Here is a 27,465-nt window from a genome sequence, read left to right as displayed (position 1 = left end):
CCCATAACGCTTAAGTCTGTCTACCGCCGGTAGGTGGTGCATTTCAGTCTCCCTTTGCTGCTTGCATATCTCTATTTCCCCTTGGTCCCTTTAGCTGAGTAACGGGTATCTGATAGTCGAGGTACTCGACTATAGCGTTTTTCCTTGTTTTAGTTTGTAAATGATTTTAATTTTATCATCTTTGGCAGCAATTTTTAAATAAGCACTTTGAGTTTTATTTCTGAAAGCCATTATACAGTTTTGCCTTTACTTATATGTTGGCGCGTTATTTTTGAATCGCAACGGACTAAAGAACACGCTAAAAAATAATTAATTTAAATTTCAATATTACTGAGTGTTTGAAAATTTGTATAACAAATTGTTATTGCCCTGTAAGCTCTGCTACTGTGAAAAAGAATACAGTGAAATGCGAAAAATATATATTTATTATTGTTATTGAATTTATTGTGAATTTATTGAATTCGCCGCCATAGTAATTGCTCTCTTAGCCCTTAAACCAAGTGCTCCTTTAAGAGAGAACAGAGAGAGAGGTGGCTTGCTGAATTCGCCGCACCTTACTCACTTTTTGGATGATGACGATGATGACATGCGGGCAGAATAGAGCAAAGCCAAACGGAACGGCTGCTGGACGTGTTTGCTGTGAGCTGCGAGCGCATTGAATCGAAGCGTTAAGAGAAGGGAGCCCAGCCAGAAAACATAGGGATAGCCAGACGGATAAACAAAGGGCCGCAGGAAAACACCAGATATAGTTAATACACCGCGGCGCGTTACTGTTGCGAATACAACCGAAAATTTCCATAAGTGATTGCCCCTCGAGTGCGTGCAGCGAAAGTAGGTTACGGCGGAAAGCCTTTTGAGGTGGCTCGTGAACACGCTCCCCGAATTTTCCGTGTGCATGTGTGTGGGCCGCTGGGTGCCGAGAAAATGCAGTGCGAATGCCACAAAGGCGACAAGGGAGAAGTGCAAATGGCTTGATAGCAAATAGCGAATAGCAAATGAACGAACCAGCCCATTTCCCAAGTACTTCGATTCATACTCTCTCCAGCCGACAAGGGAAAAGTGATATTTTTACAACTGTGGCCTGCTTTTTGCACAGTCCAAAGTAACCCACACCGACACAGACACACACTCACACACAGGCAGACAGGAGGAACACACACAGACAGACACGACCACTATATATAGCAATATATGCCCATTGAGTGCCTTATATCATTCGATAACAATCCACAAGGTGTCTACTATGCCGGACAGGAGCTATCCGGCGTTGTTGATCTCAGCGTCGACGCCACGAAGCGCATCAAAGGTGAGCCCTCGAATGTATACTACGAAAGTGCCGCCCATGAGTCACGGGGCGTATGAGCGATGCGGTCACGCGGCATTTCGGTGCATTTAAATGCACGAAGGACACCAGCTAATGGCAATATTAAAATGTATCTCCCCCCGGACGAGGTTTTGAACGTGCCCTGCTATTAATCGTTGCCCCTGGCCACTACTCCCCCTCCCTTCCAGCAAAAATATGTGGCTGTTGTGACAGTTCTGCAGTTGTTGTGCTGCTCTTGGCATTCCGCCATTTTCATTTATCCATGAACTCGTTAAAGGCGTGGTTACTTGTAGTTTTTTTTTTTTGAAAATGAAACTGCACTCGGAAAATAATCGCTTTGCTTTATTTATTCATGATAAAGTCTGACCTGAAGTTGAGTACTTAATCTATATCGGATCAGATCACTGGATCACTTGGATTACATAGTTGTGAATTCATTATACCCGTTACTCGTAGAGTAAAAGGGTATACTAGATTCGTCGGAAAGTATGTAACAGGCAGAAGAAAGCGTTTCCGACCCCATAAAGTATATATATTCTTGATCAGGATCACTAGCCGAGTCGATCTAGCCATGTCCGTCTGTCCGTCTGTCCGTCTGTCTGTCCGGATGAACGCTGAGATCTTGGAAACTATGAGAGCTAGGCTATTGAGATTTGGCGTGCAGATTCCTGAGCTTCTTACGCAGCGCAAGTTTGTTTCAGTAGAGTGCCACGCCCACTTTTACGCCCACAAACCGCCCAAAACTGTGACTCCTACAGTTTTGATGCTAGAATAAAAATTTTAACTGAAATGTATTGTTCTCATCAATACCTATCGATTGACTTTAAAAAAAGTTTGCCACGCCCACTTTATCGCCCACAAACCGCCCCCAAACTTCAAAAAATCGTAAATATGAACGTGGATATCTCGGAAACTATCAAAGATATAGAATCACGGTTTCAGATTTAGATTCCGTAGCTTTGTACGCAGCGCAATTTTGACACGCGAATATGCCACGCCCACTCTAACGCCCACAAACCGCCCAAGCCTGTGGCGCCCACAATTTTCATGCTAGATACAAAATTTTAACTGAACTGTATCGGTCTCGTCAATACCTATCGATTGACTAAAAAAAATTTGCCACGCCCACCCTAACGCCCATAACGCTTAAATCTGTCTACCGCCGGTAGGTGGCGCATTTCAGTCTTGCTTTGCTGCTTGCTTATTTCCATTTCCCTTTGGTCCCTTTAGCTGAGTAACGGGTATCTGATAGTCGAGGCACTCGACTATAGCGTTCTTTCTTGTTTTTAAATTAATTTTTTTAATTTTAATTTTAATGAGACTATAATAAATTTAATCATTTGCCATAGGATATGGGCTTAACACAACGGTTTGCCGTTGGAATGAATTTTAGAATTGAAGCTATGAAAATTGTTTAAGTGTAACTAGGGATTTTTTTAAAAACCACCTATGCAAGGCATTTGATCTTAAAAGAATCACTCCGAAACAGAACAAATAGGGGGCCCAAAAAAAATCAAATTCTAATTGAAGGAAAACAAGAGACCATTTTGAGTGTATGACCTCTCGCAACTTGCAATTCAATTTGGCAATCCTTAGTCACAGCGGGCGGTGTGGGGCATCCTCTTGCAGGCATCCATGTCACCGCCAGCGGCTATGCCAAGATACGCTGGATAAAAAAGGGATATCCGCGCGACAGCGAGCGCGCCATGTGTCGTGCCTACCGATCGTACCTGTCCTCGCGGTCCTACGTTCTCGGATCCTGCGCGAGCAACTCGAGCATCGACTGGCCGGCCGGCGAGTACTCCTACACATTCCACGTCATTCTGCCCGACAATCTGCCCACGTCCTTCGACGGCAAGTATGGCCAGATCCACTACGAGATCATAACGACCATCGAGCGGGCCGGCCGATACCCTAAGGTCTTCAAGCTGCCATTTACCGTGATACAGCCGCTGGACTTGAATGCCGATGCTATTTACAGGGTAAGTATAAGGAATATGTACCATGAAGAGACATAAAATGTCGCCACCCCATAAAATATTCAATTCTTGTATCTTAACTAATTTAGAAAGCCTTCTCAGGAAGCTACAATGAATCCTTTCCCATGTTCTTTAAATATTTTTGTTTTAGAACTAGCCTAAATAAAAGATTTGTAATTATTATCTTAAAAAAGTAATTTCAACTTAAATAATGTTATTTATTTGTTCCGTGGACAGATAATTAATTGATTTTATTATGGATACAAATTTGTTTTTTTTTTTATTTTTAATAATTTGATAGTCTGGTCGTAGCTTAAGATACTTTAAGCAAAAACCTTCATAGAAACTAATTATTTTATTAAGCTTAAACATTTTAAATTAAATAGAATGATCTATTCTAGCAATGTAACTCCTATAAACGCTTTCTAGCTTATAGACAAACGTACACCTTGATTTAGCCAGAACTTAACTAACCCTTGTGTCTTTTTTAAGGTTCCACTGGAGATCCTCGACCGGAAGCGCTTCTGGAGCTTCTGCTGTCCCACGGGTCCGCTGACGGTGAAGTTCTCGACACCCTACTGCGGCTATGCACCCGGCCAGAAGATCCACTTCGTGCTGTACATCAACAACGAGTCCTCGATCGACATCACCGAGTGCGAGGTCAAGTTGAAGCAAGAGGTCAGCTACGAGTCGCACGATCCGCAGCACGAGTACCGCTACGACAAGCACCTGATCGCCCGCAAGCAGTTCGGAAACGTGCTGAGATGGTCAAGGAAGGTGTACCGGGGGTACCTGGACCTGCCCTCGATACCGCCCACTTCGGTGAAGCCCACGTGCCCCATTAGCGTTAACTATTCGATTAAGATCATCGTGAATCCCACGGAGTTCCACTGGAAGCTGAAGCTGAAGATCCCGCTGACTATCGGCAGTATTCCGATAATGGACGGTCCGGATGCCCTGCTGCGATTCAATCGCCAGCAGCAACAGCACCAAGTAGTTAGTCAAAATTTACAAATATCCACGCAGCAGCGACAGCGTCAAAGGGATAGGGATCTGAATCTGGATAGGGATCGGGATCGGGATAGGGACCGGACAAGTGCCTCAGCTCAGCAGCGACGTCTCAGTAACATCAACAACAACAATCATGGACGCCTTGTGGGCGGACTACTGCCGACCAATAGCAATATGAATATGATAGTGAATGCCAGTCCCACGCCCACGAGCTCCACGCCCTCATCAACGCCAACAACTGCCGCCCTCAGGCCCACGGCCATGCCAGCGATACTGGTGACCAGCGATAGCGATAATCCCCCGGACTATATACCGATGAGTAAGACCCTATTCGCCATCTCAGATGAACCTAGGGCTTTTTATATAAACATAACCATAATTATTCTAACAAAAAAAAATATATTTGAAAAATTATTAAAATCAATTCCCATTTTTATAAATTAAATAATTAAATAAAATCATATTTAAGGAAAAATGTTGCCTAATTTATAAAGCCAATCAATTTAAAAAGACTACATATTAACTTAAATAACATTTTTCCTATTGTTTTTATAATACGATCAAAAACGAACATCATGCCTGTATTAAAATGAAGATACATTTAACTTAAATCGTTCAAACTTATGACTGAATATTCATCTGTAATGGCATTTTCACCCTAAGTCAAGTTGGCCTTAATAACAATCCCTTCTTTTTCAGTGCCGCCCTCGTACGAAGATGCCATGGCTCTGAGTGAGAAATTCAGCGACGATACTGAGTTCTTGACCAACGTTAGCATGAGCAGCATTTTGTCCGCTCAGGCTGATGTTACCACAAGTGAGCCCTTTAAGCCGCGTTATCCGGTCTATTACGATTATGAGACACCGACCATACCGCCCGGTAGTGATGATTCTAATGAATCCGACACATAAAATCCCCTCCAATACAAAAATACCAAAAAAATGTTTACCAAAAAAAGCAAATGATAAAAAAAACTAAAATGAACAAAATCAATTGAATGGCTGAGTGGCTTTTTCTATATATTCTTCCTTTTATTCCTTTACTTAAAAGTAGTTAGAGCATTGTTCTTAAATGTCTTGTATTATGTCAAAGTGATGAGATTTAAAATTGAAAAGAAACAATCTATCCAAGTTTGTCCGCTTTAATCTGCTGGAGATATAAAATCAATGTTCGCCTTATTCTTGTCTGATCGGAAGAATTTAATTTTCCTTTGCTGGCATCCTCTGAATCTTAAGATTAAAATATCGCCATTGATCTGTGCGTCTGCTAAGATTTAATCTTTTTCAATTAAATCTCATTACCTAATTAGCTATAACTTTTTCATATATATTACATTTACATTTTATTCCTATTATATAAAATTGTATACCCAAAATAATTGCACGTTTAATTATATTTACATATTATTAAAAATTATCGACGATTTTTCTCTAAATTAAATTAATAAAAAATTGTTTAATTAGTAATATTTAAAGTATTCCATTACCATTAACATATCTTTTTTCATTAAAATTATATTTATCCATTACAAAAATTAATTAATTATTGTAAGCGTTTTAAATGAATATACCACATTTGTATACGTCTGAACCAAATACCTTTATCAATTTGAAAATATATTACAAATTTTAGATGCTTTATTAGAGCGTCTCTTAAATATTAAGACAAATGCATTAACCAATTACCATTTAAGAGCATTATACATTTTCAAAGCTTTATCTTAACTATTTTTACTTTTTCTAATATGCATTTCTCTGTTAATTAGACGTAAGCCGAGAAGAAACATTTTCAAAATGTTCTTAACTTGTAAATTTGTTCTCTTGTTACCGCCCCAAAACATGCTACATTTTGTACCGTCCACTCACGACCCCTACCACATTCTTCCTCCGAAATCCGAAAACCCCAGAGACGCTTTACGATGAGTCCAATACCCAGCTGCGCCTCACACTCAGCTGTCAGGACTCGGCACCACCGGAAGCGGAAATGGATGAGGAGGTGATCACAGACACACGCGGAGGAGAGTCCCTTGCCTGCGATAAGAAATGAGTCGGCCTGGGATCAAACGATATGGAAAGAGCTGCATCAAATAAGGCAACCGCAACAACACTTACATATTTACTCGAAATCAAAATATTATAGAAACGGATAATTCAAAACAAGCGCTAACGTTTAGTAGTAATTAAGTCTGAGGCGTAATAAAAATTGGATTTAGCAAATCGAACACATTTTTATAGAGCGACAGCAGAGAGGTATATATTTTAAAGAAGTATTAGAACTATCAACCCTAAGATGGATTTACTTTTGAATTCATTTAATTTTCTCAAAATAGTGCCCGTGCTCTTAATTTTTTATACAACTTTTATTCTATCAATCCTAATATTACTCCCAACTAATTCCTAATCCTAGTTTCTTCCTTATTCTTAAATTATCTAATTAATTTTTTTTGAAGAAAGATTTCAAATTGCAGCAGATTGAACACACAGTTTCATAGGGCCATAACACAGTGATCGCTGGCTACATATATACGAACAACGTAGTGAAAAGTTAGATGAAATCCATCAACCCTTAAGAATAAGATAAGCCCCTAACAAATCTGCACAATTTTAACTAAAGGAGAGTCGAAACTAAATACGAAATTAACATTTTCCAATATTGAATATTGTATTTATAAAGTATCTATGAGAAATTTACAAGCGATGATTAGCCAAATTGTTCTTAGTTTTTATTATTTTGCATTATCCAGTCACTTGATAATCAAGTCATCACATCATCATAATCTTTAGGTGTCTAAAAGAGATATTGTCTAACTGAATATATAAAAGTGTCTTTTGCTCTAGTTTATATACAAGCGTTTAAATTTAGATTGTGTAAAACCTCTTACTATATACTTTGTACTTCCTCTGATTTTAAAGCCAGTCTAACCAGCAATCATATAAGTCTATTCCTAAGTCTTAACTGTCTTCAATTCGATTCAATCCAATTTAATAAAGCTAAATGAGCAAAATATATTATGTATACCCCGAAGCTACAGGTGAACTGATTTAAGTGGAGGCAGGGTCACATCCTGATAACGGATCATCTAAAGTGTGTAGTCACTAACGAATCTCAGTAGGTTGAGCTGGGTCGTAAACTGAATTTATATCTTTATGTCGCCACAGCTAAAACAGACTTCGGGCCAAATTAGCAGTAAAACAGCAGCCATTTCTCATGTAGACGACTCGTGAGGAAAGCGTTTTTCAGACCTCATCAGCTTCGGCTAAAACCCAAAGTTGTCACACTCACTTGTTCGCCGTCCGTCGACGAGGTCGCAACTGGAGTCTCCGTCGCGTGAACGCGGATTATTGAAAACTAATATAATAATGGGATTCCGCAACTGTTGGCCATAATTTTCCATACCACTGAAAATGCCAGTAAATTGTGAATTTAATTTATCGCGTGCCGCTGCCGTTTATTATACTGGCGAGCAAATTTCAGGCTCGCTCATTGTGACAGTTGACGGAAAAAAACCTTTCCAATTAGAGGGTAAGTAAAAGATGCCATTAGGCAAATGAGTTGGTCTAATGATTAGATAGGGGAGAGTTCTACAAATAAGTGGGCAATCTGTTATACTGATCTTATTGTTTTTTCCCCTTTGACAGGCGTAAGTATCACTCTCCACGGAGTCTCAACGGTTCACTGGCGGGAATCACTGCGAGGTCCCCCGGAAATCGAGCATAATGATAGTACCGGAAAGTTGGTGCGCGCCAAAGTGGATTACAAGGGCAGCAAGGTTCACATAAATCAAACAAAGAGGTTGACTGAAGGTTTACTCCTACAACCTGGTGCTTTTCGATTGGGGGACTTCGAGTTCCAGCTCCCTGAAAATCTGCCAGCCACCTGCAGACTTCCCTTCGGCAACGTGGAGTATTTGCTAAAGGCTGTCATTGAAAGGAGGGGAAAATATAACAAGTGCTTTCAGCAGCGACTGGTGATAAGAAAGAGTCTGGAATTTAGCGATCTACAACCGCAATTTAAGGAAACATCGAATATAAGTCTTACCCTTCCCCGAAGTATTTTTGTTCCCGGGCAAAGTGTATCTTATGAGGTTACTTCTAAGGATGGAGTTTTGGACTTTCTAACCCGGCTCTGTAAGAAAACCAGCTACACAAGTCAGGAACCTAGTATAAAGACCAAAACAGTGATAAAAATTTTATCAGAATGTTCGGACCTAAAAGGTGACCTACGCCTGCCTCTGACAGCTCATATTATGAGCCATTCACATCAACTGGAACCTATAAGAATCAGCTACTTTATCGAGACATTTAACAACTGCGATGTTCCGATTGAACTGCCCATTTTCGTGGCCACAGCAGCACCGCCAGTCTTCTCCCCCATTGAATCCTCCCGACTTTGCTTCGTAAACTTGGGTGAGCCAATATTCTCTACGCTAATCATTTCGCAACTAACTAATATTGTTACCCTTCCAGCCTTGAGCCAGAGCGAGCTGTTTAGGCCAATTAATCAGTTTCTGGCCCACAGCTGTTCCCGGGAAACTGGCGCCTTGGCGCTGAACAAACATTGTGAACGCATCAAGTTACTAAAAGGCCCGAAGAGAAAACAGTCGTACGTGCAATTAGCATTGCAATACTTGTATAAGAAAGTACTACCCTGACACGTGCCGGGGTTGGAATTTCAGTGTCAAGCTATTGATATTTTAAGAATTCGGTGGGACTTAACTTGAAAAGCGGTGATGAATAGTACTCCAAGCAACTGGAATAGAGGGTGTTACTTTTAAACTGCACATAAAATAATTGTTATATATTACGGAATTTTTATTTAATTACCTTTTTTAATTTTATAACACTTATAAGAATTAAATAATGTATATTAATGTTTTTAAGTTAATGCGAGGTAACTAAAAAATATTATGCATTATTCTGTTGTGCATCCGAATTTTGGATTAAACAGATTATAAATTGATTTAGCCTGTAATTTAAAATGTAAATGTAATGTAACGTAAAAAAATTACTGTTTTAAAAAATGCAATAGTTATATTCTTCCAATTTGAAAAAAAGTCAATTAAGTTTCTTCAATAATGTTATACCACTAATAGTAATATTAAACAAGAAATTGCGTTTTTCTCTGTGGAAATCTCATTTCATGCAGCCTCATTTATTTATGTACAACCCCCGACCAAATGACGAGCTCTCATTATCGAAATTATGCATGCGAGATTAATGGAGTGAGTGCCCGAATAATTTCGAGGTACTAATTGTGCCACGTTATGCGGCAACAAAGTGGCCAAGGGGTTACAGCCAAAGCCTGCAACCAAAAAACAAAGTGCTTGTTGTGACGCACTGCTCGATTTTGTTGACATTCTTTCGGGCGTTGTATCGGCGCTTGATATATGGTAATAACCAAAAAATACCCCAGTATGTAGTGGATATTGGCTCCTGACCTCGCCAGCATCCGCCCCGTTGGCTTTCGTCCCCGTACTTTCGTGGCTAAATAAGTGAGTGTGTGCGTGTGCTGGCCAACGCCAAAGCCAAAGCCAAACAAAGGAAACCGAAAGGACCCACGGCCAAAAGCTGCTCCATTTCCGAACGTTTCGCGCTGAAATATTAGACCAGAAGCAGACAGTAGACGGCTACACAGACGCAAGGCGCCAGCTTATTGATTCGACGCCCCCGAAACTCCGCTCCCCGAAAAGCGAAAGCCCGTTGGCGTCGGATGCTGACAAAGAACTCGCCGTTCAGAACTCAGTGCGCGTCTGGCTGTGTGGAAGTTGGGTTGCTCTCCGGAGCTCCGTTTCGCGAAACCCCCAATAGTAGTGATGAAGACTTGGTGAACCGAGGCTGGAAGGAAGTGAAGCAGCCATGCCCACCACCTGTGTCTTTCAGCTGGATCGCCTGAATCCGGTCTACAACAGCGGGGAGTACATCAGTGGTCGCATTTTGTTGCGCACGGACAAGGTGAAGCGGGTCAATGGTGGGTTATTCCTATTCCATTTGGAACCCTATCCCACGGGGACTACTACATATCCTGAAATTCCCCAGCCGTATATGTGACCCTGGAGGGCGAGGCCAAGGTTCAGTGGTCGATGAGCGGCAAGAGCGAGACGGCCAATTATTCGGGCCATCAGCAATATTTACACTCCCGCACCAATGTGTTCGATAACACCCTCTTCCGGGCTGGCGTCCACGTATACGTGCTCACTCTGAGGATTCCCCCGGACTGCCCATCCACCTGCAAGGGTCCCTACGGCTACATAGCCTACACCATCTCCCTGACCATCGACAAGCCCTGGGGGTTCGACGAGGTCTTCCGGAAGCCCATAAACGTCGTGCAGACCCTGGACCTCAACTTCAACACTGAGTTTGCAGTAAGTTGTAATGGTTTTTAAGCCATTCAGTTGGCTTTGCCTCAACTACCTTAGCAATATTCCCTATATTCGATTTCAAGTCGCGTCATTAAAACATTTAATACCTGAAATATAAGTAATGGGTTTCGGTGTGCTGTGTCAGAATGTTCAATTGCGTTGGGATTTCAAGATAATTAACTGCTTATATTTTTAGTAAATTTGTAAACATAAAAGTGCAATTACAAAATAACCCATAAAATTGGCATGAATATCCTTTGCTCTTGGGAGCTCATAGCCTACTTCCATGGCAAAAAACAGCGGTCGGCGAACAATATAATGGCATGTTCTCTTTTAATGGCTGATTAATTTTTACGGAAAAGCTGCTGACCGCTGTTGTATACTGTGCGTGTGGCGACAGAGCATCGGGAACTGCCGACCGCTGGCCTGCATTTTTAAATTAGATTTATGGTAGAGAACAAAAACTCAATTAAGTTGTACTATTCTAATAAACTCTTATTAAAAATCAAACTTTGAAACAGATAGCTTATATAGGTTTTTAAAAATAAATCAAATGCTTTATTAACTATTTCCTACCGTTCATGTCAATAATACCGTCTTTACCAGCTGCCTGTCAAGGATGAAAACTTGAAATACCTCTGCCATTGGCCCTGCATCTCGGGTCCCATTTGCTCCACCCTGGCACTGCCCGCCTCCGGATTCACGCCCCTGCAGGAGGTGCCCTTCCGCTTGGAGGTGGACAACCAGTCGCCCCACTACGACATCATCGGCGTGGAGGTGTCCATCAAGCAGCACTTCGTCTTCCTGTCGCGGAAGCCCGTCAAGCGGAACTTTTACACAAAGACGCTGGTCAAGGAGCTGATCTCGGACCGCACTCTGCGCCTGTCCAAGCGGCAGTACGAGTCCAGCATCTGTGTGCCCATGGACACGCCCCGGTCCACCCTGAACCCCAACTACATCGTCTTCCTCCACTACACGCTGCAGGTGAAGCTGAAGACGGGCTACTTCCACTACGACACGGACCTCTCGGTGCCCATCATCGTGGGCACCACTTCCCTGCAGCACCTCAGGGAGTCGGTCCACACCCAGCAGCCCGTGCGGAGGACGCCCACGCCGGAGAGACAGCGACTGATCGAGCGGGTGACTCCCCGGCCCCCGCCGCTGGAGGAGGAATCCGCCGGAGAAGCGGATGCGGCCACCGACGAGCCGCACCAGGCGATCGAGGACGATGAGCCACCCTCGTACGACAGTTGCCGTGAGTCTCCATGCTTCTTACCTGCAATTATCTCAATTCTAAAGGTGTAATTCAAAGTCATTTTTGAAAAGACCTTGACTTAGTAAATTGCTTTACTGTTTATAAACAACTAAACGCGATATTTATAAAAAGTCTTTGTGGCCTTTGATAAAAAAAACAATAACACACAAGTTATTTTACAATTATCTTTTTTACTGAATTGCATTTTTGTTTATTCAACAACTGAACAGGATATTTATATAATAATTACTCAAATTTATAAATTTTAAAGGTCTTTGTGACCTTTGTTTTACAAAACCAATAATACATCAGCTATTTTACAATTGAAAAACATCTGTTGACATTTGTGGGTGCGGAATTGCATGTTCACATGAGGTTGAAATCTTTTTGAATTATTTCATACTTAAAATGGATAAATACGCTTCAACAAAACCAAGATTGTATATACAAACTCATGAAGAGTGGCAAAACGTGTAGTTCAAATTGGCTAATTGCAAAAATGTACCAAAAATGTTTTCCTATAAAGTTGTTTTATTCACCTAACTAAGGTCCTCACCGGTTTTCGGGGTTTTGATGTAATGTTTGGCCATGCTCAAGCAGGGTGGGGTGAAACCGACCGTATCGTTGATCAGACCGGACTACCTTTTTTACTTGTTGTTACTTTAGATTAAATCTATACAAAAATATAAAGATTTATAAAAATAATAATAAAAATGCATGTTTTGTTGCATTCTAGAAGAAATGTTAAAATATTTTTGTAGTTTTGCTTTACTATAAATACAATTGTACAAATAAATACCAACAAAACATTAATATATTAATTACTAAATAATTATTTTAATAAGAGATAAATCAACTGCTTAACAAGCCTTACAACTGTTTCTTGAGATTCTCGTAATATTTAATCAGCTGTTTTCGTTTCTACTTGCAGTACCGCCCTCTTTCAGTTTTGCCACCTTGGCGGGCAGCCAGCAGACATTGGGCAGTAGCCACGCAGTGGTGCTTCAGCGCATTCACTTACCCAAGTTTCCCGGCTTTAGCACCCTCATCGGGACCGCTCCAGCCCACGGAATGGAGGACTCCGGCTTGGACATGCACATGTACAGGTCGTACGGCTCTCTGAACACGGATCACACGGGCCGGAGTCTGGATACTTTCGGATCCCTCTGCGGTCCACTTTCTGAGCACGTCGAGGAGCGGGAGCCGGGGGTTGAGGAGGAGACGGAGGTCGTGGATGTGACTGCCCAGGTGCACCGACCAGTCCCAAGGGCCCGAGTAGCCGAGATTGAGGAGGAGCTGGAGGACGAACACCTGTTCTAATGGAGAAGTGTCTTATATACATGCCTACGTAATACCATCCCAAGTAACAAGTAACTTAAGTGTTCAAGACTAAGGCTTATACAGGATTTTTAGGCCGGATCCTAGTCCGTCGTCTAGGTTTAGAGAGCTTTCATTGCGCAAATTTGTACACTCGCGTACCATCCAAAATTAATCGAATCGAACTTATTGAGTGCCAAAGTCCTTTTATTTCTAGCACACATATTTACCGCTTTTCTACATCCATCAAACATTTACGGTTTAAATATTCGACTTGATAAATTTACTAATTATCCTAAGTACCAACTAATGCGTTCTTAAGTGGACAATAAATAAATGCAGTATACAAACCAATCAATTTGTAAAATGCACTGGGTATAGGGTAGAGGGGAGACATATAAAAGCCATAAAGTTATTTGTGAATTTGGCTGGATTTGATTATTATAAAAAATGTTTACTGCCATTTATTATTTTAAGCATTTTGCAAAATTTATTTTTTGTGGAACACAAAGTTCCGTAAGCAAGTATGCCCATCCTAAAAAAGCTCATTACTATGATATGGAGTGTCCTTGAATCCGTCATCCATTCTGACTTTTCGCACATATGTAGGCTACACCTGCCATCCGATGTAATGCATTTTAATTAAATTACAAATGGCTTGATAGCCGATAACAGTTGTCGCCCGGCACACTCCGCTGGCAGCGTCCTAGGCCAGATTAGATAGTGGCTTTGGCGATAATAGCCATGGTTGTGGTAGCATTCACACCTAGAACCACCGATAAGGCCGCGCTGAGTTTCGTTCTTAATGGGCGAGCATATTGTCAACAAGTGCCAGACATCGGTCAGCAGTCGAGCCGTCAACAGAGAGCAGAGACCTGAAAATGAGCCACCGTTGTGACATCCAGTTGGACAATCCCCGGGGGGCCTATCGGGCCGGTGAGACGGTCAACGGTCACGTCTATCTGACCCTTTCGGAGCGGGCCCTAATCAGAGGTAAGTAGGAGCGTGACTCATGGGCTACCCCGTGCAACCAGCCCATCAAGGGGCAGTGACTCACCGATCGAGATCTAGTTTATGGTTTTGACAAATTGCTGATAATGCTTGTCGCAGTGAAATCCAGCTGCTAATACCTACCGGTGCGCCTTTCTATCGCTAAATTTATTTTAATCGGAATTCAAAGCGACTGGTACAATACTAGCACTTTTTCTGAAGTTTAACTGGCTAGCTTTAAAATAGCTGAACCTTAGGTTGGCTAAGCTTTGTACTATTAGATCAAACACTTGGAAAATACTTTATAAGTTTATCAGCATCAAAATGTTTAATTAAATTCTCGTAAAAATTATGAACGTATTCTGAAAATACTATTCGCTTACTAAAATATTTTGCGTTTACTACGACGTTTGCATATTTAATACTTCACCATTTGGTTTATGAAGGGGTTGCAAAAGAGCTGTGAATATTTCCTAATTTTGAGTTGATTCAACATGTTTTTTAATAACAGAACTGTTTTTTAATTCCATGTATTTTAGCAATTAGCTTGGAGGCCAATGGCTATGCATCTACCGCCTGGCAGCAGCCGCAAAAGCAGAAGAAACCAAAGAAAAACGAGCCGCAAGTGCAGAGTCAGAACTTGGACTTTGATTATCGAGTGGATTACTTTGCCAAAATTGATTACTTTGTGGGCTCGGAGGCCGCCCAGCCACAGATAATGGAGGCGGGCACGTACAACTACGGTTTCCATGTGAAGCTGCCCAAGAATTGTCCGGGTAACTACGAGGGAGCCCACGGACACATCCGGTACACTCTCCAAGTGCTCGTCCACAGCAGTGCCGATCGTCCGCTGGAGGTGCTACATGTGCGCCAGTTGCTGATTTTCCCCCAGAACAATCTCAGCCAGGAGACCCGGAGTAGTGAAGTGCAGATCTATGAGCAGACTCCTCGCCTGAAGTTCTGGATGAAGCCGCTACACTTAAAGCTGCAGATTCCCAGGCAGGGCTATTCCCCAGGAGCGGGCATCTCCGTTCACGTGAAGCTGCACAATCCGGAGAGATTGCCCCTTCGAGAGGTGACTTACTCCCTAGTTCAGATCAGCACCTATGTGGCCCACCTGAGGAACAAGCCGAAACGCCTGGAATCCAAGGTGGAGCGACAAACAATCCTCAGTAGCAGCCACGAGCTGCATAGTCTCCCCCGTGGAGAACTGGAGAATTTTCAGCATCTTCACATGCTGCAAGTGCCCCAAACGGCGGCCACTTTGAGTGTTGCAGGTTGTGCCTGCCTGCAGCTGAATTACGAGGTGGAGGTGCTGGTCAGGACTCAGCAGGAGAAACGCTCCATTTCCTCCCGAATGCCAGTCATCATTGGCAATGTGACGCCTCCCTGTCCGGGCAGACTCCTAATGCAGGATCCGATGGATGGCAGTGCCCCGGAACCCACTCCTCCCGCCGAAACAGCACAAAAGTTGGTTCCCGATTTCAGCGTTTCCACCACCTCTTTGGGTAAGTTCCTCGTCAGATCTTGAATACCTTAAATTGAATATTATCCTTCCTACCCATCTAGCTTCGGATTTCCGCGAAGCCGAGTTCATGGTTGCCACCAATCTGAACAAGACCAGCAAACACTACTTGTCCGGGGAGCAGTTGGATTTTAGACCACGATATGTCTACTACGAAATGGACCAGACTCAATCGGAGGAAGTCAAGTCCCATTGATCGCAGCGCAGCAATTTATTACCTTAAAAAGTAGTCTAATTTTGTTCATTCATTAGTAAACTTACACAAAATATATATTTCATCGCCAGCAGTGTTTTCGTTTACTTATTTTGGTGTAGACTAGATCTATGAGTGAGAGTTCCAGCCGTAGGATTGTGTAAACCGATCAGTGGAGCTCCTACCATTTAATGGAACATGTTATTGAGGATAAGTAATGGATTCTTCGGCAGGAAGTGGGGGTGCTGATGGCAAAGCAAAGTTTGTGTACATCGGATAACGCGGTATGAAATCATCCGAACGATTGTGCTCGTCCGCATCGATGTCAATAAACCTCTCCCCGAAGTTGGTGGCCTCTTCGAAAGTCGGTGGCTCTGTGGGATGATAAAACATAGAATATTTAAAAATTAAACAAGGAAGAACGCTATAGTCGAGTACCTCGACTATCAGATACCCGTTACTCAGCTAAAGGGACCAAAGGTAAATGGAGATATGCAAGCAGCAAAGCGAGATTTATATGCGCCACCTACCGGCGGAAGACAGATTTAAGCATTGTGGGCGTTAGGGTAGGCGTGGCAAATTTTTTTTTGGATCAATCGATAGGTATTGACGAGACCAATACATTTCAGTTAAAATTTTGTATCTAGCATAAAAATTTTGAGCGCCACAGGCTTGGGCGGTTTGTGGGCGGTAGAGTGGGCATGGCATATTCGCATAACAAACCTGCGCTGCGTACAAAGCTACGGAATCTAAATCTGAAATCCCAATACTCTATCTTTGATAGTTTCCGAGATATCCGCGTTCATATTTACGATTTTTTGAAGTTTGTGGGCGGTTTGTGGGCGTCCAAGTGGGCGTGGCAAACTTTTTTTTGGGTCAATCGATAGGTATTGCTAAGAACAATTCATTTCAGTTTAAATTTTTACTCTAGCATCAAAACTGTAGAAGCCACAGTTTTGGGCGGTTTGTGGGCGTTAGAGTGGGCGTGGCACTCTACTGAAACAAACTTGCGCTGCGTAAGAAGCTCAGGAATCCGCTCGCCAAATCTCAATAGCCTAGCTCTCATAGTTTCCAAGATCTCAGCGTTCCGGGATGGGTTCTCTGCGCTCTGGACCAATGGAATAGTGCCAATGACAATCGGTACCTCAAGGTCCGAGTCGACGTTGCAGTGGCCCATTTTTAGCGACATGATCACCCGATAGCTCACTAATATGATGTGACCTTCCGTGCGGGTGGATGGTGGTACCGAAGGAATGGCCAGGGTGTAATTGATTATCCTTTTTAATAGTCGCAACACCCGTTCCTCCTGACAGCTTTGCCTCAGGCTGTGCTCCTTCTCCCGCGTTTTGTGACGCGGGGTTTGAGCCTGGAACGTGTAGATCTGCTTAAGCTTTACTTCGATGCCTTCCGGATCATAGCCACTCGATTGGTTGTCGATTTCCAGGGTGATGTGGATTTTCTGGCCAGGTGCGTAGCCGCCGAAGGGTATTGTGAGGGTCGAAAGAACCGGTCCCGATCTGCAAGGCCAACAGCAGAAGTGCTTGATGTCCTCACGCATCAAAGAAACCTGTGCAATAAGAACATTTTAAAAGTGTAAGTAGCCGAAATAATCACGATACGTTATATTTATATAATTTATGCAACTTGTTGATGCCAAGTTGTCTGAAGGACGATTAGCTCTTGGACTCACCAACAATTCAGGACTCATGTTGAGGTTGTAGGTTTGCAGTACCGTCAGCGACTTTTTGAAGACGTTGTTAAAACGCCAATGGCGGTCGACTACCAGAGAGATTTCGTAGCTGATCTTCCCGTACTGCCCCACCACTGAAGAGGGACAGTCCGGTGGTAGGGGAATACAGAAGGAGTAGGTATGCGTACCGGCTGGAAAGTTTCCGGATCCAAAGACGTTGTTACGGGTGTTTACGTACGTCTGTTTCCCCCGGAAATGCTGCGTGTACTGCTGCGTCTGCCCATTTACGGTCATGGTCCTGCTTTCTCCCCAGTGAACCTTTGCCTCGCCCTCGAAGAGTACGTAAATCACTTAAAAATTTGAAAGTCAATACAAACAATTTTATTAGAAAAGAGATCAACTGAAGTTTGCTTAACGGTAGGTAATTGTGTTATATTACAACCGAAATGATTTCAATCGCTTAGAAACTATAAACGTTTTAAATAGTACTAACGGTATTGCCGCCAACTTTGTGGGTTTTCCAATAAAGTGTTACGATTCCTGTTCATACACAATAAGAAGGGAAACCCCTTTTATATTTGGTTTCGTAAAAATCTTTTATGTTGAACGTCCAAATGTAGTACCGGAATATAATGAAGAATCATAAGACTAAAACACTAAGACATTTTGCGTTCACATTTTCTTCGCTGTTTATTTTTAACCGCATAAAGATAGTAGTAATAATTATACCCGTTACCCGTACTCGCAAAAGGAAGCGTTTCCGACCCCATAAAGTAGATATATTATTGATCAGGATCAGTAGCCGAGTCGATCTAGCCATGTCCGTCTGTCCGTCTGTCTGTCCGTCCGGATGAACGCTAAGATCTCGGAAACTATAAGAGCTAGGCTATTGGGATTTGGCATGCAGATTCCTGAGCTTCTTACGCAGCGCAAGTTTGTTTCAGCAGAGTGCCACGCCCACTCTAACGCCCACAAACCGGCCAAAACTGTGGCTCCTACAGTTTGGATGCTAGACAAAAAATTTTAACTGAAATGTTTTGCTCTCGGCAATCCCTATCCCACTTAAACGCCCACAAACTTCAAAAAATCGTAAATATGAACGTGAATATCTCGGGAACTATCAAAGACAGAGAATTGGGATCTCAGATTTAGATTCCGTAGCCTTGTACGCAGCGCAAGTTTTTTACGCAAATATGCCACGCCCACTCTAACACCCACAAACCGCCCAAGCCTGTGGCGCCCACAATTTTCATGCTAGATATGCCCACTCTAACGCCCATAACGCTTAAATCTATCTACCACCGGTAGGGTCGCATTTCAATCCCGCTTTGCTGCTTGCATATCTCCATTTCCTTTTGGTCCCTTTAGCTGAGTAACGGGTATCTAATAGTCGAGGTACTCGACTGAAGCGTTCTTCCTCGTTTTGTAATAAAAACTTAACATAGGAGTGCTTTTTTGGGGCTAAGCTCATCGAGGCATAGAGCCAATTTTAATCATTTAAATGTGCTTTAAGAAACGAGAAGCGTACACTTAAAGAGTATTCGCCATGAACTTTAATAATTTTAAGTTAAAGTCGGTTTTTATACCCGTTACTTGTAGAGCAAAAGGGTATACTAGATTCGTCGGAAAGTATGTAACAGGCAGAAGGAAGCGTTTCCGACCCCATAAATTATATATATTCTTGATCAGGATCACTAGCCGAGTCGATCTAGCCATGTCCGTCTGTCCGGATGAACGCTGAGATCTTGGAAACTATGAGAGCTAGGCTATTGAGATTTGACGTGCAGATTCCTGAGCTTCTTACGCAGCGCAAGTTTGTTTCAGTAGAGTGCCACGCCCACTCTTACGCCTACAAACCGCCCAAAACTGTGGCTCCTACAGTTTTGATGCTAGAATAAAAAATTTAACTGAAATGTATTGTTCTCATCAATACCTATCGATTGACCCAAAAAAAGTTTGCCACGCCCACAAGCCGCCCACAAACTTCAAAAAATCGTAAATATGAACGTGGATATCTCGGAAACTATCAAATATAAAGAATTGGGATCTCAGATTTGGATTCCGTAGCCTTGTACGCAGCGCAAGTTTGTTACGCGAATATGCCACGGCCACTCTAACGCCCACAAACCGACCAAGCCTGTGGCGCCCACAATTTTCGTGCTAGATACAAAATTTTAACTGAACTGTAATGGTCTTGTCAATACCTATCGATTGACCCAAAAAAAAAATTTGCTACGTCCACCCTAACGCCCATAACGCTTAAATCTGTCTACCGCCGGTAGGTGGCGCATTTCAATCTCGCTTTGCTGCTTGCTTATGTCCCTTTGGTCCCTTAAGCTGAGTAACGGGTATCTGATAGTCGAGGCACTCGATTATAGCGTTCTTCCTTGTTTCTATATACATTCGATAAAATAAATAAATTATATTAAATTTATGATTTCGGCCCGCAACAGTCGTTTCTTAAATTTTCCACCGAACTAGCAGGTTTTTCCAAAGTGGTAAAACAAGTAGATCAAGTTTCCTATTTCGATTAGCTTCATGCAAGTAAAGGACCCTAAAACCAAAACAGATTTTCTGTTTGTAAAAATCTAATAAGAATATCTTTCATCAAATTGGTTTTTTTCTTGTTTGTTCCAATAGTATGAAATATTTCGTATACGGATCTGAAACGAGTTGCACTTTTAAACGCTTAATATCTTCCAAACGGTAATTTTTAGGGCAAAAAGTGTTGAATATCAAAGGTTGTGGAATCTCAAGGGTTATATGATTTAAAATTTAAAAAGAAATCGTTTGACTCAATTTTGAGAAAACAGTCAAAAAGTGGTTTTAAAAAATAACTTTTTGTCATAACTCTAAATCTATTATTTTCAGACAACTTTACTATATGAAGGGTATTTAGCAAATTAAGTTATCTTTTCAAAAATATATAGCACGTTTCTGTAGCATTAGTTGTTTAGATACTATAAGCATTTTAAATCTGCCTTTTTTTTTTGATTTTCCGCTAAACTAGCGGGTTTTTCCAAAAATCGTAGAACAAACGTTTTCTAATTCAAGCTACTTTATACACTCATAGGGTTTCCAAAACCCTAAAAATAAGATGGGATGCATACAAACCCACAAACAAAGGGACAAACATTTTCATTTTGGGAAGAAGAAAATCTTGTTTTTTGAATTACTTTTGAACGGGACATCGGAACAAAACGGGGTGTCATTCGACGCGTATTCTCAGTAGGAATAAAACTAGCTAAACAGCCGGGGGCTTTTATCACCACTGTATCCAGCAGATCCAATTTTCTAAATTTTTACTTTTACACTTTCACCGCTTTTTCTCCCAAACAAATCTATATTTCGAAAGTCTTGGTATGCAATCTTCTTAGTTTTTGCGATACCTTTCGATTAAAGTATCACTCGTTACGATCGGACCATAATGGCAGATTTTCAATTCTGCGGCTATATATACATAGTAGTTGTCTTCGCACGCTCTCTTGCGCGCTTCGCCACTACGTGTACTGCCGTCCACAGTGATTGCAACCTACCGTTTACAGATTTTTCAGACGTTGTTGTGGTAACCCGCCCGTTGATCGTTTCTCCACTATACAAAATTAGATCAGGGCGATCAAACTCAAAGAAGCATTTCGAAGGCATTTTGAACTATGTATTTTTGTTACTAAACGTGAAAATAGCTAGTCCTTTGAAAGCTAATCTTTTGTGACATCATTTTCCGAAAGCGAAAAAGAAAATCAAAGAGAGAGAGCTTTGGTGCTCACTCTCTTTGAAAACAAACTTATTGCATATTAAATTTGCCCCCTTTTTCTTTTCGAATTTTTTGTTAGAAATTAGCTATAGGATATAGTCGTCTGATTTTGATAAAATTAAATTCGAAATTCAGAACTAATTAAAAATGTTATTTCCAAGCGTACGGGGGTTATATGTTAAAAAACACCGAAGCTATAATTTGTTTCATATTATTTTCCTACCAATTTTCCGGTTGTTCATATGGCAGCTATATGATAAGTCGTCAAAACTAATTAAAAAATGTTATTTCCAAGCTTTGGAGGTTATATGCCGAAAAACACCAAAGATATAATTTTTTAAAATTTTTTTTTCCGATTATTCCTATGGGAGCTATAAGATATAGCTGCCCGGTCCGGCTGGTTCCGACTTATATACTACCTGCAAAAGATATAAGACTTTTGGGAAAGTTTTAGCCCGATAGCTTTAAAACTGAAAGACTAGTTTGCGTAGAAACGGACGGACAGACCGACAGACGGACATGGCTAGATCGACTCGTCTAGTCATGCTGATCAAGAATATATATACTTTATGGGGTCGGAAACGTCTCCTTCACTGCGTTGCAAACTTCTGACTGAAATCAATATACCCTCTGCAAGGGTATAATGATGAAATGGCTATTCAGTGAATAATGAATCAATACAAGTATTTCAAACTTAATGTTTACATTTTCTATTATCAAATGATATAACATTAAAAAATGTTTACAAAGTTGAATTAATGGTTTAATTTACAAATTTTTTAAGCTAATAAGGCCACTGTCTTAAAATTTTATTTGAGGAAAGACGTAATCCAAAAGTAAAGCATCCTTTATAAGAATGATTCGATTGTTAATAAGATCTGGCCGTAGACTACCGTTAAAATAAACTAAAGACAAATACATAACATTTTTCAAAATGTTATTCTATAAATGTTATATGTGGTTGCAGTTACTAAATTAATTTTATGTTCCTGAGGTATGGCATTGCAACATAAATACGAGTATAACAAACTTTAACTCTAGACACGAGGTGTGTAAAAAAGTAATATCCATTATTGTTCGGGACAATGTAAAGTCCGTCATAAGATTACGTCTGAGGTTCTTGTTTTTGGTTTCTATGAGTTAGAGTTCCAGCCGTAGGATGGTGTTGGGCGACCAGTGGAGTTGCCACCGATCAATGGGGCAGTGGCGTCATGAGGTAGCGACATAAGGGGAGCAGATTGTGGGTAAGGGCAATCCGAATGCCCAGTGGGTGGTGGTGGGGCCGAAGGCATGGCAAAGTTGGTGTACATCGGGTAGCGCGGAATAAAGTCGTCCGTGCGATTGCGCTCGTCCACATCGGTGTCGATAAACTTATCGCCAAAATGGGTGGCCTCCTCGAAGGTTGGTGGTTCTATGGGATGAACACGGAAAACGTTATTTAGCATGCATCATAACATTTGTAAAATGGATTTAATTGTTGTCTTCACTTAGTACTTACTGCTTCCGTCGTAGTTGGGTGGCAGATCTGCGGCAGCTCCGGCCGGAGTATCAGGTGTCTGGGGTATCCACTCTGCTGCATGCGAGGGATTTTCTGCGCTCTGGATCAATGGAATAGTGCCAATGACAATCGGCACCTCGAAGTCCGAGTCCACGTGGCACTCGCCCGTGCTGATTGTCAGGATCACTTTATAGCTAACCGATATAATGCCTTCCATGCGGGTGGAGGGCGGTACCGCCGGAATAGCCAGCGTGCCTTCAATTACCCTCTTTGTGAGCCGCAGCACCTGCTCCTGCTGGCAACTTTTATGCAGACTGTATTCCTTCTCACGGGTCTTATGATGCGGAGTTTGGGCCTGGAACTTGTAGATCTGCTTAAGCATCACTTCGATGCCGTCCAGATCATAGCCACTTGATTGATTGTCGATTTCCAGGGTGAAGCGAATCTTCTGCCCAGGTGCGTAACCCCCGAAGGGTACTGTCAGAGTCGAAAGAAGCGGACCCGAGCTGCAGGGCCAACAGCAGAAATACTTGATGTCCTCGCGCACCAGCGGCATCTGAGGAGTAAGATAAATTACAATACTTTTTGTTAAGCCAAATATATCTACCATAAATACATATAAAAAATGGTAAGCTTAAGGATGATTTATAATACCGTGGAACAATCATGAGCAGCATTAAATAAGTAATAACATGCTTTTATTCTTAAAGTTAACCAAATACCATTTTTTTACTGGAACGAAATACTTACTAACCTGCTATGTATTGTTAATTTAAAATATATATGAAGGACATCCAAAAATATAATCTATATACAGGGGTGGTCAAAAGTATTTTCACAAAACAAAAGTTAAATATTCTCATAATTTGAACATAATTCTTGCTAACTTTGGCATCAATGGAAAGGTAATTTAAATGCCGTTTGAATGATACAATTCATTTCTTAACCCATTCAGTACTTATTGAAAAGGACGAATTTGTGTGAAAATCTCCTTTTTGAACTTTTTTCCTTGACTTGAAAACTTTAATTTTATGATGCAAAAAGTTTCTTCAAACAAAAATAATAGCAACTGAAAAAAGAATTTTTCAAAAATCATTTTGCTTATATTTTTTGTGATTTTTTGAAAATGCTTAGAAACAGGCATTTGAGCCATAATTTTTCTCTTTTTTATACAAATTTTTTCCGACATTGTCACCTTCAAAAAATCATAAAAAATATAAGCAAAATGATTTTTTAAAAGTTATTTTTGCAGTTACTATTATTTTTGTTTGAAGAAACTTTTTGCATCAAAAAATTTAAGTTTTCAAGTCAAGAAAAAAAGTTCAAAAAGGAGATTTTCACACAAATTCGTCCTTTTCAATAAGTACTGAATGTATTGAAATGTATTGTATCATTCAAACGGCATTTAAATTACCTTTCCATTGATGCCAAAGTTAACAAGATGTAAGTTCACATTATAAGTATATTTAACTTTTGTTACTTGACAACCCTTGTAGTATGTGCTGCCAATTTCAAATTGAATGCCTAATCTTAATCTCTTGGTCTATTTTTGAGATCGTTTAGACTCACCAGCAATTCAGGACTCATGTTGAGGTTGTAGGTCTGCAGTACCGTCAGTGGCTGTTTAAAGACGTTGTTGAAGCGCCATTGCCGATCGATGTTCACGGAGACCTCGTAGCAGATCTTTCCATATTTTCCCACCACTGAGGAAGGGCACTCCAGAGGCAGGGGAATACAGAAGTTGTAGGTGTGCGTTCCAGGAGGGAGATTTCCGGATCCGAACACACAGGTCCGAGTGTTGAGGTAAGTCTGCTTGCCACGGAAATGCTCCGTGTAGTGCTGCGTCTTCCCATTACTGGATCTTGACCTGCTCTCATCCCACTTTACCTTGGCCTCGCCCTCGAAAAGAATATAAACCTCTGGAAACAGTAAAAGAAAAATTCATTTATATATATTTACATTTGATACTATATTGTTGGCCAGAAATCATTGACAATTGACTCATCAGGATGCAACAGAAGTATATAATATATACTTCATGTTTACTATCATGAGGCAAATTTGCTTGTTTAGTATATAAACATTGGAATATGACGAGGCTTTATCAAACTCCAGTTTTTTGATAATTCAAGAAACAACAGGGGTAAGTCATAATTCATAATAAAGTGAACTGAAATCATTCAGCTTGCAGTTTACCCACTGTATTAAATAATTGTTGCTCTCTTATCTCTGCCGTTCTTATGTATACATATATACCAAAGTGTTCTTTTTTGAAAACTTGCAAGTTTGCGTTGGAACTGTCAATTCAATAACCAAAATAAATGGGGGCCGACATGCATATGGCTAATGATTGCCTGTTGGATTAGGGGGCGAACTGAGCTCATCGGCAATTAGCTTCAATTTTAATTAGTTTTATATGACAGAAGGAATTTCAGAGAACAGAAACCCTATACGTGATCGCTGGATTCACTCTTATATAAGATGTAGAACACTTTGTGATATTAACTGGTTTTATTTACAGCATTATATAAAACCGGCTTAATATACTTATGGTTATCTCAAGTACGTCTGTAAGGTCTGCTACTTTAGCTTGAACTTGGTCAGAACTTACCATTTACCGACTTTTCGGATGTAGTTGTCAGAACGGCTCGTCCATTGATCGTTTCTCCGCTATAGTAAATCGGTTCCGGGCGATCAAACTCAAAAGAGCAGGTAGACGGCATTATACAGCCGTTTTTGCCTTATGTCGGAAAACTAAAATTAAACGTTCCAAACGACTCGACAGCAAAAAATGGATTCAGCCCGCGCCTAAAATGTATAAAATCGCCGGTCTGCGAGAGCTACATTGATGTGACATCATCACTTTCTGAGAGCAAAAGCTTTGTTAAAAGAGGGGAAAATCAGAAGAGTGAGCTTAAAGACCTGCGCTCTTTTTAAAAAATATCTTGGGGAGTAAACATTTTACCCCTTTGTTTATACTTTACTCTCGTTTTTTGCGTTGCTACGAATAATAAAATAATAACAATATCAGAAATAGGTAAACAAGACAGAACGGTTCTCCGAAAGCTCCACGAGCTCTTTTGGATCGTTGCGGTATGTATGTATCAATTTTGGATGAACATTAGGGTGGTCCATATTTTTATGAAAATTTTAAATGGTCCGACTCTAAGCCTACACGTGCATTTCTAGGATTCAAGGCATTACAATTATTTATTAATAAAATGCCTTTTTAGGGTCGGACTACAAGTTTATCACTCATACGTACTGTTGCCTTTGAACAAAAGAATAATTTATCTTAGGTGTCGTATATTACAGCCTTTATTCTTGACTATAGCTTAACTGAAATACTTGGAATGCCAGAAGTTTGTATTGCAGTTAAACAGACGATTCCTTTCCTACAAAGTGTTTGTATTCTTGATTTGTATTAATGGAAAAGTTGACATGTGTGCATTTGTGTGGTAAATTTGATTTCAATGCTTTTAGAAGAATCACCACAGGTTATATATTCATTTTTCTTAATCATTTAATATCACATTAATAAACAAAATATCAAAAATATATTTTATAATCATTCAATACATATTTTTCAAATCACAAAGATTTTTTATCACCTTAATTAGAAGAAAAGTAATTATACCCGATTTTTTTTTGCAAATTGTTGATTTGCACTTAACAAATTGTTGTGTATCTCCCCCACATCCAAATTCTGGATCCGCCACTGAGTAAAGGGTATAATAAACAAAGCTGGCACTTCACATGGGTCATGATTTGCGGGTGCGAGCTGAGCTTTTCAAGGTGTGCCAACAGTTATAATTAAATGGACATGTATTAGTCACTTGGGGAAATTTAAGTTGTGTAGATTAAGTGGCATTTCCATAATCCGATTTGGTTAAAGTCTGATTCGGTACTACTTCCGAGTTTAAACTAACATTGCGATAAGATTGAACTCCTGAATTTATCTTCATTTTTAATAGATCTCACCATTGACGGAGGTCTTACTTGGTCACTTATAGTTTCTCCACTGAAGTACATATATGTTACATATGCGAACGGTGCGATCGAACTAAAAGGAGCAGCGCATTTGAAAGCACTTTTATAGATGAAAGTGTATCTTTATTGATGATATGTTTTCTAATAACATCAGTCCAACATTAGTTTATGTCGACACGCAAAAAAAACGTTAACAAGCTTTAGACTCAAACTAAAAAAAACGAGAATGGGCCTTGAAGAGAATAGTGTTTGACACTATTAATTCTTGAGCGCGAGATAAGAGAGAGCTTTAGCACTACGCTATTTTAAAACACTTTTTTGTTTGTAAACAAAAATCAGCTGTAATTTTACTGAAAGTTCAAAGATAGTTTTAACCGAGTATTTATTGAAACCAAAAATGATTGCCTACTGCTCCTTTCGAATAATAAACTAAGAAAGTTTTACTGTTGCTAATTGAACAATCAAGTAGACCATATTTATAGGATTTTTTCTAAAAATTTTACGTGACGAAAAATAGTATCTTAAATTTTCTTAAATGACTGCCAACTATCGCCATTTATCGCATATCACCCAGGAGACAC

At 40.7% G+C, this 27,465-nt stretch overlaps 6 protein-coding genes across 8 annotated transcripts; 4 read left to right on the top strand and 2 right to left on the bottom strand.

Moving 5' to 3' along the window:
* Positions 1-612: 612 nt before the first annotated feature.
* LOC119560302 (arrestin domain-containing protein 17) lies at positions 613-6,393 on the top strand. 2 transcript variants are annotated; one of them, XM_037873675.1, is made up of 5 exons: positions 613-1,306; positions 2,954-3,306; positions 3,796-4,633; positions 5,014-5,130; positions 6,221-6,393. In XM_037873675.1, the coding sequence occupies exons 1-5, from the start codon at positions 1,192-1,194 to the stop codon at positions 6,358-6,360; spliced, it is 1,563 nt and encodes a 520-aa protein (XP_037729603.1). In that variant the 5' UTR covers positions 613-1,191; the 3' UTR covers positions 6,361-6,393. The 2 variants fall into 2 exon arrangements, with proteins under 2 accessions (XP_037729603.1, XP_037729601.1); XM_037873673.1 differs by having other exon boundaries at positions 5,014-5,193.
* Positions 6,394-7,685: 1,292 nt separating this feature from the next.
* On the top strand, positions 7,686-9,128 carry LOC119560303. The gene is made up of 3 exons (XM_037873676.1): positions 7,686-7,836; positions 7,953-8,720; positions 8,781-9,128. The coding sequence occupies exons 1-3, from the start codon at positions 7,719-7,721 to the stop codon at positions 8,963-8,965; spliced, it is 1,071 nt and encodes a 356-aa protein (XP_037729604.1). The 5' UTR covers positions 7,686-7,718; the 3' UTR covers positions 8,966-9,128.
* A 952-nt stretch (positions 9,129-10,080) lies between these two features.
* LOC119560386 (arrestin domain-containing protein 17) lies at positions 10,081-13,570 on the top strand. The gene is made up of 4 exons (XM_037873811.1): positions 10,081-10,281; positions 10,350-10,675; positions 11,279-11,927; positions 12,859-13,570. The coding sequence occupies exons 1-4, from the start codon at positions 10,170-10,172 to the stop codon at positions 13,245-13,247; spliced, it is 1,476 nt and encodes a 491-aa protein (XP_037729739.1). The 5' UTR covers positions 10,081-10,169; the 3' UTR covers positions 13,248-13,570.
* A 528-nt stretch (positions 13,571-14,098) lies between these two features.
* Positions 14,099-16,034, top strand: LOC119560479 (arrestin domain-containing protein 5). Of its 2 annotated transcripts, none has more exons than XM_037873939.1 (3): positions 14,099-14,237; positions 14,774-15,742; positions 15,804-16,034. In XM_037873939.1, the coding sequence occupies exons 1-3, from the start codon at positions 14,126-14,128 to the stop codon at positions 15,953-15,955; spliced, it is 1,233 nt and encodes a 410-aa protein (XP_037729867.1). In that variant the 5' UTR covers positions 14,099-14,125; the 3' UTR covers positions 15,956-16,034. The 2 variants fall into 2 exon arrangements, with proteins under 2 accessions (XP_037729867.1, XP_037729869.1); XM_037873941.1 differs by lacking the exon at positions 14,099-14,237 and adding an exon at positions 14,639-14,696.
* A 119-nt stretch (positions 16,035-16,153) lies between these two features.
* Positions 16,154-21,287, bottom strand: LOC119560180 (arrestin domain-containing protein 3-like). Its single transcript, XM_037873539.1, has 4 exons — positions 21,179-21,287; positions 17,643-17,992; positions 17,021-17,519; positions 16,154-16,326 (listed from the first exon to the last, which is right to left on the bottom strand). Exons 1-4 carry the CDS (start codon positions 21,285-21,287, stop codon positions 16,154-16,156), a joined length of 1,131 nt encoding a protein of 376 aa, XP_037729467.1.
* Positions 21,288-22,318: 1,031 nt separating this feature from the next.
* On the bottom strand, positions 22,319-25,705 carry LOC119560894 (arrestin domain-containing protein 3). The gene is made up of 4 exons (XM_037874587.1): positions 25,506-25,705; positions 24,464-24,813; positions 22,895-23,450; positions 22,319-22,807 (listed from the first exon to the last, which is right to left on the bottom strand). Exons 1-4 carry the CDS (start codon positions 25,615-25,617, stop codon positions 22,530-22,532), a joined length of 1,296 nt encoding a protein of 431 aa, XP_037730515.1. The 5' UTR covers positions 25,618-25,705; the 3' UTR covers positions 22,319-22,529.
* Between the last annotated feature and the right edge of the window lie 1,760 nt (positions 25,706-27,465).

The sequence above is a fragment of the Drosophila subpulchrella genome, unplaced genomic scaffold, assembly GCF_014743375.2.
Source record: "Drosophila subpulchrella strain 33 F10 #4 breed RU33 unplaced genomic scaffold, RU_Dsub_v1.1 Primary Assembly Seq354, whole genome shotgun sequence".
Classification (NCBI taxonomy): domain Eukaryota; kingdom Metazoa; phylum Arthropoda; class Insecta; order Diptera; family Drosophilidae; genus Drosophila; species Drosophila subpulchrella.
The sequence above is the reverse complement of the archived record's forward strand: the minus strand, read 5'-3'. Positions and strand labels throughout refer to the sequence as shown.

Bases quoted from the DNA above. Each gene is read 5' to 3' on its own strand.
- LOC119560302 (XM_037873673.1), top strand. From the start codon at position 1,192: ATGCCCATTGAGTGCCTTATATCATTCGATAACAATCCACAAGGTGTC. The intron at 1,307-2,953 runs GTGAGCCCTCGA...ATCCTCTTGCAG, and splicing joins CGCCACGAAGCGCATCAAAG to GCATCCATGTCACCGCCAGC. The intron at 4,634-5,013 runs GTAAGACCCTAT...CTTCTTTTTCAG, and splicing joins CCCGGACTATATACCGATGA to TGCCGCCCTCGTACGAAGAT.
- LOC119560303 (XM_037873676.1), top strand. From the start codon at position 7,719: ATGCCAGTAAATTGTGAATTTAATTTATCGCGTGCCGCTGCCGTTTAT. The intron at 7,837-7,952 runs GTAAGTAAAAGA...CCCCTTTGACAG, and splicing joins AAAACCTTTCCAATTAGAGG to GCGTAAGTATCACTCTCCAC. The intron at 8,721-8,780 runs GTGAGCCAATAT...TTACCCTTCCAG, and splicing joins ACTTTGCTTCGTAAACTTGG to CCTTGAGCCAGAGCGAGCTG.
- LOC119560386 (XM_037873811.1), top strand. From the start codon at position 10,170: ATGCCCACCACCTGTGTCTTTCAGCTGGATCGCCTGAATCCGGTCTAC. The intron at 10,676-11,278 runs GTAAGTTGTAAT...CGTCTTTACCAG, and splicing joins ACTTCAACACTGAGTTTGCA to CTGCCTGTCAAGGATGAAAA. The intron at 11,928-12,858 runs GTGAGTCTCCAT...TTCTACTTGCAG, and splicing joins ACCCTCGTACGACAGTTGCC to TACCGCCCTCTTTCAGTTTT.
- LOC119560479 (XM_037873939.1), top strand. From the start codon at position 14,126: ATGAGCCACCGTTGTGACATCCAGTTGGACAATCCCCGGGGGGCCTAT. The intron at 14,238-14,773 runs GTAAGTAGGAGC...CATGTATTTTAG, and splicing joins GGAGCGGGCCCTAATCAGAG to CAATTAGCTTGGAGGCCAAT. The intron at 15,743-15,803 runs GTAAGTTCCTCG...CTACCCATCTAG, and splicing joins CGTTTCCACCACCTCTTTGG to CTTCGGATTTCCGCGAAGCC.
- LOC119560180 (XM_037873539.1), bottom strand. From the start codon at position 21,287: ATGCCTTCGAAATGCTTCTTTGAGTTTGATCGCCCTGATCTAATTTTG. The intron at 17,993-21,178 runs GTAGGTTGCAAT...CAAATTTTTAAG, and splicing joins GTCTGAAAAATCTGTAAACG to TGATTTACGTACTCTTCGAG. The intron at 17,520-17,642 runs GTGAGTCCAAGA...CTTATTGCACAG, and splicing joins ACATGAGTCCTGAATTGTTG to GTTTCTTTGATGCGTGAGGA.
- LOC119560894 (XM_037874587.1), bottom strand. From the start codon at position 25,617: ATGCCGTCTACCTGCTCTTTTGAGTTTGATCGCCCGGAACCGATTTAC. The intron at 24,814-25,505 runs GTAAGTTCTGAC...TACTGTTTCCAG, and splicing joins ATCCGAAAAGTCGGTAAATG to AGGTTTATATTCTTTTCGAG. The intron at 23,451-24,463 runs GTGAGTCTAAAC...CTTACTCCTCAG, and splicing joins ACATGAGTCCTGAATTGCTG to ATGCCGCTGGTGCGCGAGGA.